This window comes from Xenopus laevis, chromosome 8L (genome assembly GCF_017654675.1).
Source record: "Xenopus laevis strain J_2021 chromosome 8L, Xenopus_laevis_v10.1, whole genome shotgun sequence".
Taxonomy (NCBI): domain Eukaryota; kingdom Metazoa; phylum Chordata; class Amphibia; order Anura; family Pipidae; genus Xenopus; species Xenopus laevis.
Window position 1 is genome coordinate 120,220,253 of NC_054385.1, and position 9,853 is coordinate 120,230,105.

The window sequence follows — 9,853 nt, forward strand, 5'->3', positions numbered from 1 at the left end:
GAAATAATAAATGTTGGCCACTCCACAGGGGTGGAGTATGGGAATGTTTTGGACACTATAATGCAGTATTTGTGAGTGACATAAACAGAAATAAAGTGCCAAAAACAGCCTAGATGTCATAATCTAAAGTGCTGTCATTGCACTGAAATCTTCCACTGCACGCGGGTGACACTACATATTAGATAAACATTCCAAGGACATTCCTGGCTTCTTACTTTTCGGAGTTTAGGTAACTTTGGAAGCTTTGACAAGGATTTCAACTCTACGTTGGCCATGCTGAGGAACTCCAGCTCTTTGTAGCTGTCATTCAAACCTTCAATTTCTCCATCGACAGACCGACAATTGTCTAAAACCAATTCGGCCACCTGCCAAAAAAAAAAAAAAAAGAGGAATTAGAAGCTGCACGGTTATGTCTGAGAACAAATGAATGTTTGCCCACAAATATATGGGCTAGAATAAGGAGTTCATTTTTGTGTTACTATTTCATCTGCACATGCTAATTAAAGGAGAAGGGAAGCTACCAAAGCAATTTATTGCCAATAGATCAGCCACAATAGTGCAAGCTATAACACTATATTCTGCAGAATGCTTTACCATATCCGAGTAAACAGCTCTAGGAGCTCTCTCTGTTTGTTTAGGATAGAAGCTGCCATATTAGCTTGGTGTGACATCACTTCCTGCCCAAGTCTCTCCCTGTTCACTCATAGCTCTGGACTCAGATTAAAACAAGGAGGGAGGAGCAAACTGAGCATGCTCAAGCCCTAGAAAACATGAAATCTTATACAGAAGCCCATGAGTACACAATAGAAGGAAAGAAATGCTGTGTTTCTTTTGACAGAGGACTCAGAGCAGCATTTACTGGTGTATTTATATAGACCATTCTGATAAAGCTTAGCCTTTCCTTCTCCTTTAAAGCTAATTGGCAGCCCTTTCCTCTGCTGAAGAAATTCTGCATGTAAACTGTGCAACCCTCAAACAATAATTCCAAGTCTATTAAAGATCTTTGGGGTACTATACCACGTAGAACTGCTGCAAAAAAAAAAAAAAACATTGCAGTTAAGATTTTTTTGCACTTAGCACATTGCGTTCCAGGGTTCTAGCATTGCTGCAGTTCTCTGCCCTCTGTATTGGAGTGCAGAGATCTCACAATGGCCCCTAGAATACATTGCTGACTGCGTTAATCATTGATATACGAGCGAGGGGCGTGTAGGTAAATGACACATGAGGCGTAGGCCACAACAGGGCCCTGGCCTTATTACCTGCCAGCAACGGGTCAATGTTTTGGTGAAATTGATCTAAACAAAAAAATAGACTTTACTAAAAACTTCAAGCATTTCCAAATGTATATCCCAAGATGTGTCCAGAGTTGATTTAAAAAATACAAAGTCACACAATACCTCTACTCAAGAGCTTAGGAAAGCATCATTAGCTCCTCACGAAATTAGGGACAGGGCACAAGCTCAGATTCGGGGAGATTAGTCGCCCGGCAACAAATCTCCCCAAACTGCCTACCACCGGCAAGAATGTAAATTGCCGGCTGGATGGCACTCACGATTCGTTTTACGAAGTTGCCCAAAGTTTCCTCGTGAGACAATTTCGGAAAACAAAGCACTCCAAGTGCCATCCCACCGGTGATTTACATTCTAGCCGGTGGGTGGCAGATCTGGGAGATTAGTCACCAGAACTGCCACCCGCCAGCTAGAATGTAAATCGCCGGTGTGATGGCACTTGGAGCGATTTGATTTCCTTAGTCGCCCGAAGATGCCTCATGAGGAAATGTTGGAAAACAAAGCGCTCCGAGTGCCATTCTAGCCGGCGGGTGGCAGTTCGGGGAGAATAGTGGCCGAAGAAGAGGAGATTTGTCGACGGGTGACTAATCTCCCCGAATCTGAGCGTGTACCCTGACCCTTAGAGTGTGTGTTTGTGAAATTACTTCCAGTATAATGCACCCATTACTATATACATCTTCCACAGTCAATGACCAGAATCATAAATTCAGATTTCACAAGAATAAGTTCAAAATCTCTTAAAAAAAAAAAAAAAAAAATTTAAACAAAGAAACCAAAACCTGGCAGTTAACGAACAGTAAAGTCTGATCTAACATCGTTATTCTCCAAGGTCATAGAAAAACGGAAGCAAGATTTGCAAAGGCCACCCCCCCTGCTGCAAGCTTCCATGCGTTACAGGAGAGGGGGATACAAAAAAAAAAAAAAAAAAAGCTTGAGTATCAAGTGACCTACATTTAGAAACATCTGCTGAGAGCAACAAGTTACTTCTATCAGTGGACTCTGACAGCAGGCAAGTGGGGGGCTGCAAGATGATCACTTGAAGAGCAGCTGTCTAAGCAAGCCGGGAGGGGGGGTGGAATTATTAAGAGATTACTGTTCTTCAAGCCAGCCCACCATCGACACATGCTAAATGGCCACAGCTTTTATTAAAGCCCTCGTCTAACCACGACAAGACAGCTGGGCATTGCTAAAAAAACACTGCTGACTTGCCTTCACCATCATATAGCCGGAGGGCAACGCGTGATATAGCCGGAGGGCAACGCGTGATATAGCCGGAGGGCAACGCGTGATATAGCCGGAGGGCAACGCGTGATATAGCCGGAGGGCAACGCGTGATATAGCCGGAGGGCAACGCGTGATATAGCTGGAAGGCAACGCGTGATATAGCTGGAGGGTAATGTGTGATATAGCTGGAGGGTAATGTGTGATATAGCTGGAGGGTAATGTGTGATATAGCTGGAAGGCAACGCGTGATATAGCTGGAAGGCAACGCGTGATATAGCTGGAAGGCAACGCGTGATATAGCTGGAAGGCAACGCGTGATATAGCTGGAGGGTAATGTGTGATATAGCTGGAAGGCAACGCGTGATATAGCTGGAAGGCAACGCGTGATATAGCTGGAGGGTAATGTGTGATATAGCTGGAAGGCAACGCGTGATATAGCTGGAGGCTAACGTGTCATATAGCTGGAGGGTAACGTGTCATATAGCTGGAGGGTAACGTGTCATATAGCTGGAGGGTAACGTGTCATATAGCTGGAGGGTAACGTGTGATATAGCTGGAAGGCAACGCGTGATATAGCTGGAGGGTAACGTGTCATATAGCTGGAGGGTAACGTGTCATATAGCTGGAGGGTAACGTGTGATATAGCCGGAGGGCAACGCGTGATATAGCCGGAGGGCAACGCGTGATATAGCCGGAGGGCAACGCGTGATATAGCCGGAGGGCAACGCGTGATATAGCTGGAAGGCAACGCGTGATATAGCTGGAGGGTAATGTGTGATATAGCTGGAGGGTAATGTGTGATATAGCTGGAAGGCAACGCGTGATATAGCTGGAAGGCAACGCGTGATATAGCTGGAAGGCAACGCGTGATATAGCTGGAAGGCAACGCGTGATATAGCTGGAGGGCAACGCGTGATATAGCTGGAGGGTAATGTGTGATATAGCTGGAGGGTAATGTGTGATATAGCTGGAGGGTAATGTGTGATTTAGCTGGAAGGCAACGCGTGATATAGCTGGAGGGCAACGCGTGATATAGCTGGAGGGTAATGTGTGATATAGCTGGAAGGCAACGCGTGATATAGCTGGAGGGTAATGTGTGATATAGCTGGAAGGCAACGCGTGATATAGCTGGAGGGTAACGTGTCATATAGCTGGAGGGTAACGTGTGATATAGCTGGTAGGTAACGTGTACTATCGCTGGAAGCCACACAGCTCCATGCAGAGGAGTGGGCACAAAGATAAGAGCAGATAGCGCTGGCTAAGCAAAATAGGGGTGGAAAAAAATCATTTGTAAGACCTGCCCAGTAAACAACATATGTTTTAATCTGTTACTACTTTCAGAATGTTGTACTGTGTTAGGTGGCCATAGACGTAACAATGACCATCTTTCCTGGAAAAGATCTTTCCAAGAAATATCGTTCATTTCAATACACACGTGTAGAGCTGAATAGTCAGATATACAGACAGAAACAATAGAATTCTACCTGTATCTGACGATTCAGCACAAACAATGGCCGACGTCCGGGTGCCTTCAAAGGTGCCTGATCAACGAGCCGACCAATATCCAAGTCTTCTGCCGAGATCTGTTGGCTCATCTCCAATCATACATGCAAAATGGTCGGTGCATCTATGGTCACCTTTAAGCTGGCCACACACACACACCCACACATTGTCTGACCCCCATCCCCTGTAAAGCTGGTGCCTATAAAGAATATAGGGATGAATTGATGATGCAGCAGCGTTTTTAGGACTGTGATCGTTGGGGCCTCTGGGCACGTTTGAATTAATAAAATCTGACAACATCCGCTTTATTGGCCAGCTGAAAATGCCCACATATTTATTAAACAGGTGTGGGACCAGTTATCTGGAAACCTGCTATCCAGAAAGTTCGGAATTACGGAATGACCGTCTCCAATGGACTATTTTATCCAAATAATCCAAATTTTTTAAAATTATTTCCTTTTTCTCTGTGATAATAAAACCGTAACTTGTACTTGATTCCAACTAAGATATAATTAATCCTTATTGGAAGCAAAACCAGCCTGTTGGGTTTATTTAAGGTTTACATGATTTTCTAGTAGACAAGGTATAAAGATCCAAATTACAGAAAAATCCGTTCTCTAGAAAGCCCCAGGTATCGAGCATTCTGGAGAACAGGTCCCATACCTGTACAAAGAAGCAAACTATAGCCGGAATAAGGCACTACAAACTAGTTGCAATGTAGCAAGAAAATCTTACGGCACAGAAAATCCTATTTCAATGTGTCATGTAAAGGTGGCCATACACGGAAAGATCCGCTCGTTTGGTGATGTCGCCAAACGAGCGGATCTCTCTCCGATATGCCCACCTTGAGGTGGGCAATATCGGGCTGATCCGATCGTGGGTCCCAGGGCCCAACGATCGGATCCTAACGCATGGGAAACTGGAGTCGGATCGAGGGGCCGCATCAACAGATGCGGCCACGATCCGACAGGATTTTTTGTCCCATCCGATCGAGATCTGGCTGACTTTCGGCCAGATCTCGATCGGGGAAGCCCCATACACGGGCCAATAAGCTGCCGACTTGGTCTGTCTGCAGCTTTTATCGGCCCGTGTATGGCCACCTTAAGATGTTAAAGGGGTGATTCACCTTCAAACAACCAGTTGGTTTCAGATAGACCACCAGAAATAACGACTTTTTCCATTTTCTATATGTCACCATTTTCTAATATTGAAGTGTAAAGTGTCATTTTTCACCTTCTAAAGCAGGGGTCCCCAACCCAATTCGGGGTTGTGTTTGGCGGCCCAGTGCGGGAGTGTCCGCGGCCCCGCGGTTGGGGAACCCTGTTCTAAAGCAGCTCTGGGGTGGGGGTGCCGACCCTGTAAACTGTTGTAAATTGTTTCATTTAGTTGATACATTCTTTATTTGTCAGAATCCCTGAGTTTCATTAAAAGCAGCTGTTAGAATTGATACAATAGCTGCTAATACTCCAGAGATGCTGCTGAGAAATGGATCAACTAATGAGGCAAATTGTGACAGTTTAGAATCTGCACCTGAATTACTGAGCTGTCAGACTCAAACACCAGAGACCGGGACATTCAATTTTAAACTTAGATTTTGGGAAAAAAGAGTAAAAAAAATAAAATAATGGAAAGTAATTGAAAAAAGTCTATTTCTGGGGAACAATCTGAAAACAATGGAACTGAAAAAAAGTGTTTGGAAAGTGAACAACCCCTTTAAGGGGGGGGGCTGTCACATAAGTACAACTGTCTCCCTCCCATAGACGTAGAGTAGTGTGATAAGTGTGGGAGGCGTCAAGCAGTTGTATAAGATTACGGCAGAAGGCCAAAGGGGGAGGTGACGGGCAGAAGGGGGAAGCCTGCGGATTTACAACCGGCTCAGGCAGCGAAAAAGAGTTAAATGCAATCAAATCTCCCGTCTGCCAACATTCAGCAATCAGAAAATGTGATCATCCGACAGTAGCAGGTCTGCTTAGTCTTACCCACTTGTACTCGCCCACAGGAAGTGCTCCCCCCCCCCAACGCTGGTAAAGAGACCACGGCGCTTTCATTATGGTCACTCTATGGCGTTAACTTCAACGGACTGCAAACTTTTATAGCGATAGTGACTTCCACCAGCGTGTGAAGGGGACAAATGGGCAATGACAAACATTAAGCAGGTGCCAAGGATCTACTTGTTAGGACTGTAGAGGGAAGCACCAAAAAGCAACCGACCCCACAGCCGCACCGGTCTCAATTGTGACGTCAGTAACGTCTCACTCTCAAGAATATGAATGGGCACGGTGTAACGAGAGTATCGATTTCATGATATAAAGGAAAAAAAAAAAAAAAAGGCTCTTCGCAGCGGCCAGTTTCTACGCTAGCATAAGTAGGTTCATGTACAATAAAGAACTTTAATGGGTTTCTATATAACCAGGCATCAGGTCTGAATAGGGATAGGGGCAATATCTGGGGATCTGGGGCCAGGGGGTGACCACTCACTCTGCACAAAATTAACCTGGACCAGTGTTTGTGTTTTTTAAAGTAGTGAACCAGCTTGTTATTATTGTGGGAGCCTAACAAATTGGCACCCCCCTCCAGCAATGGTTTTCTCTCCTCCTTCGTAAGCCAGCAACAGGTTCATACTAAAAGAATGCTCTACAAACCCCAACAATACAAAAAATCAGCCAAAATCTCACTCATCCCCCATAAAGTTGCAGAGCTTAAAGTTACAGTAAAGTAATGAAAATATCATGTACTGTTGACCTGCACTCGTAAAACGGATGTGTTTGCTTCAGAAACACTACTATAGTTTATATAAACAAGCTGCTGTGTAGCCATGCGGGCAGCCATTCAAGCACAGAATACACAGTAGATAACAGATAAGTACTACTATAGTTTATATAAACAAGCTGCTGTGTAGCCATGGGGGCAGCCATTCAACCACAGTATACACAGTAGATAACAGATAAGTACTACTATAGTTTATATAAACAAGCTGCTGTGTAGCCATGGGGACAGCCATTCAAGCACAGGATACACAGTAGATAACAGATAAGTACTACTATAGTTTATATAAACAGGCTGCTGTGTAGCCATGGGGGCAGCCATTCAACCACAGTATACACAGTAGATAACAGATAAGTACTACTATAGTTTATATAAACATGCTGCTGTGTAGCCATTGGGGCAGCCATTCAAGCACAGAATACACAGTAGATAACAGATAAGTACTACTATAGTTTATATAAACAGGCTGCTGTGTAGCCATGGGGGCAGCCATTCAACCACAGTATACACAGTAGATAACAGATAAGTACTACTATAGTTTATATAAACATGCTGCTGTGTAGCCATGGGGGCAGCCATTCAAGCACAGGATACACAGTAGATAGATAAGTACTACTATAGTTTATATAAACAAGCTGCTGTGTAGCCATGCGGGCAGCCATTCAAAAAAAGTTACATAGCAGATAAGCTCTGTAGAACATAATGGTGTTATCTGTTATCCCCTATTTAACCTGTACCATATAGTCTTTCAATTTCCACCATTGCTACACATCAGCTTGTTTCTATGAACTATAGTAGTGTTTCTGAAGCAAACACACCAGTTTTACCAGTGCAGGGCAACCCTACATGATTTTTTTTTTCATTACTTTAAAACACATTTTTTGGTGTTACTGTTCCTTAAACGGCGAACCCTCTGGGTGTGCCATTAATGAAAGTGCATACACCCAAACAACAATGGAGTTTATGCCAAATGAATACGCTTTGACTGAAGTTAATTGAACTACTGTATACAAGATGGATAGTTAGAACCGTCACAGGTGGACTCCCAACTGCTTTTTACTGGGCCCCAGAATTCGGCCCTGAGGATACGGGAGCTCAAGTGACAGCGAGCACCATCGCAACTGCCGCCATGAACACTCCTACACAGCAGCTACAATAACAACTTCGTCCTGGGTTAACTCTATCCACCCACAGATCTTCACCTGCTCTGCACTTACATGGCAGGCGACTCGGTAGCAACCCACAATAACCGGGGCAATTTAGCTTTAAGGCCTCTCCGCCTTATCCAAAGGTGAGACTTGTTACTGATGTTCATTCCCACTACTTTTAGGTAGGCTGTAATTGATTCTGTCTACTCATTCTGTCGGTAGATAAATCCAGGTTTCATCTACAAAAGGTAGAGAAGAAGGGGTGCAATATATATATATATATATATATATATATATATATATATATATATATATATATATATATATATATATATATATATATATATATAAAAAATAAAAATAAATATATATATATATATATATATATATATATATATATATATATATATATATATATATATATATATATATTGTAACAGGAAATTTCCATTATGAATGAAAATAAAGCGGAGTGCCTACATAAAGATAGTTGTAGCAGTTTATTCCTTTCTGGTCTCAGTGTCCGACTCATGAAACAATGTAGCAGGGGTTCCTTTCCCTCCAAGGTTTGTTGATCAGATTGTTTTTGCTAAACTGTTTCAGGAGGGCAGATACAACTTTCATTTTGGAAATTAAATGTATAGGGAAGGTGCTTAGGATGCCATTGTCTGATTAGGAGCAGGGATGCTGCTGCAGGAGTCACACATGGCAGGAGCACATGGTTAGATGGCACAGACACACCGAGTAACTCACTACAACAACACTATCCTATTGGGCGAGCGGCAGAACTAGAGCACACACTGACATACAGCAGCAGCTCCTCTCACTCAATGGCTGCCCACTTCTTACCTTGGGGTCCCCACATGGTGCTAAACTACAACTCCCAGCAATCCCCAACCCCCAAGCAAGGGTTAAGGCAGACTGGGAGTTGTAGGAAAAGGAACAACTGGGGGGTCAAGGTTAAGAAAATCAGCCCCATATGCACTGTCAGGACTACAACTCCCATCATGCACTGGTGGCTGCAAATGACTTATAACAGCAGCAACCTGTGGATGTAAGGAAACAGCAGCTTCATTTTCAAGCAACGGTGGATGCTGGGAGCTGTAGTTTCTAAAGCAACATAAATCTAGTCCAAATCTCTCAATAATAACCCCCCATACTGTTCAGGGCCCTCTCCTGCCATGAGGTGGGGGGACAGTACATCTCTCTCCCCTCCCTCCCTCACCTTCCCATCCAAACTTTGCGAGTGTGAGACAGAAAAGAAACAGAAAAGCCCGGCGGGCTGAGGAGCGAAAGGAAATCCCTCTCTATAAAAGATATAGATGTATAATAACCAAACCAACTATCCCCGTGCACCCCCACTTGCCGTGCACAGTGGTACAACCCACAAGCTCTTAACAATCCCACCTCAGCCGGGCTCCTGTTCCTCAACTCCAAGCTGATGCGCTTCTTCATCTCCATTTTCCCGGGCCAATCTCCGAACGTCTCACGCACAAAGAAACTTTCACCGGAGCGGCGGAAAACCAAGCAAAAATCAATAAAAAAAATCGACGAAGGCTATGAGCGTGGCGGGACACACTTCAGAGGTGTCCGGCACGGGCTGTTTTACTCCCCTCACAACAGGGCTTCCTACTCCGTCAATGGCCGCTCACCAACTGAGACTCCATTACACAGCACAGGCATCCCCTTCGCTAAGTTGACGCCCCTCCCACGTAACCATTGGCTGTCCGCGCAGAGATCTTGGCTATTATTGGTTGCTAAATGTGTCCGTCAGTTTTTGCCCACTAGAACGCAGCGCCATTGGCTGGAAGTATGAGCGCAGTAAATTCGGATTGGCTGCTGCTTTTGTCCGTCTCAAGGGATGTGATGCGTTTTTTTTTTATAATGTCGGTTGACCCAGGCGTCGTGTCTTTGTGTATTCAG

At 44.3% G+C, this 9,853-nt stretch overlaps 1 protein-coding gene across 4 annotated transcripts in view; it reads right to left on the minus strand.

Annotated features, from left to right (window-relative positions):
• anp32e.L (acidic nuclear phosphoprotein 32 family member E L homeolog) overlaps positions 1-9,610 on the minus strand; it is an 18,120-nt gene extending 8,510 nt beyond the window's left edge. For 3 of the 4 annotated variants that reach the window (XM_041571909.1, XM_041571908.1, XM_018228633.2), the window contains exons 1-2: positions 9,338-9,610; positions 216-365 (exon numbers count right to left, since the gene is read on the minus strand). In XM_041571909.1, the coding sequence (XP_041427843.1) occupies positions 216-365; positions 9,338-9,391 (204 nt within the window). In that variant the 5' untranslated portion in view covers positions 9,392-9,610. 4 annotated transcript variants of the gene reach the window in all.
• Positions 9,611-9,853: the final 243 nt, after the last annotated feature.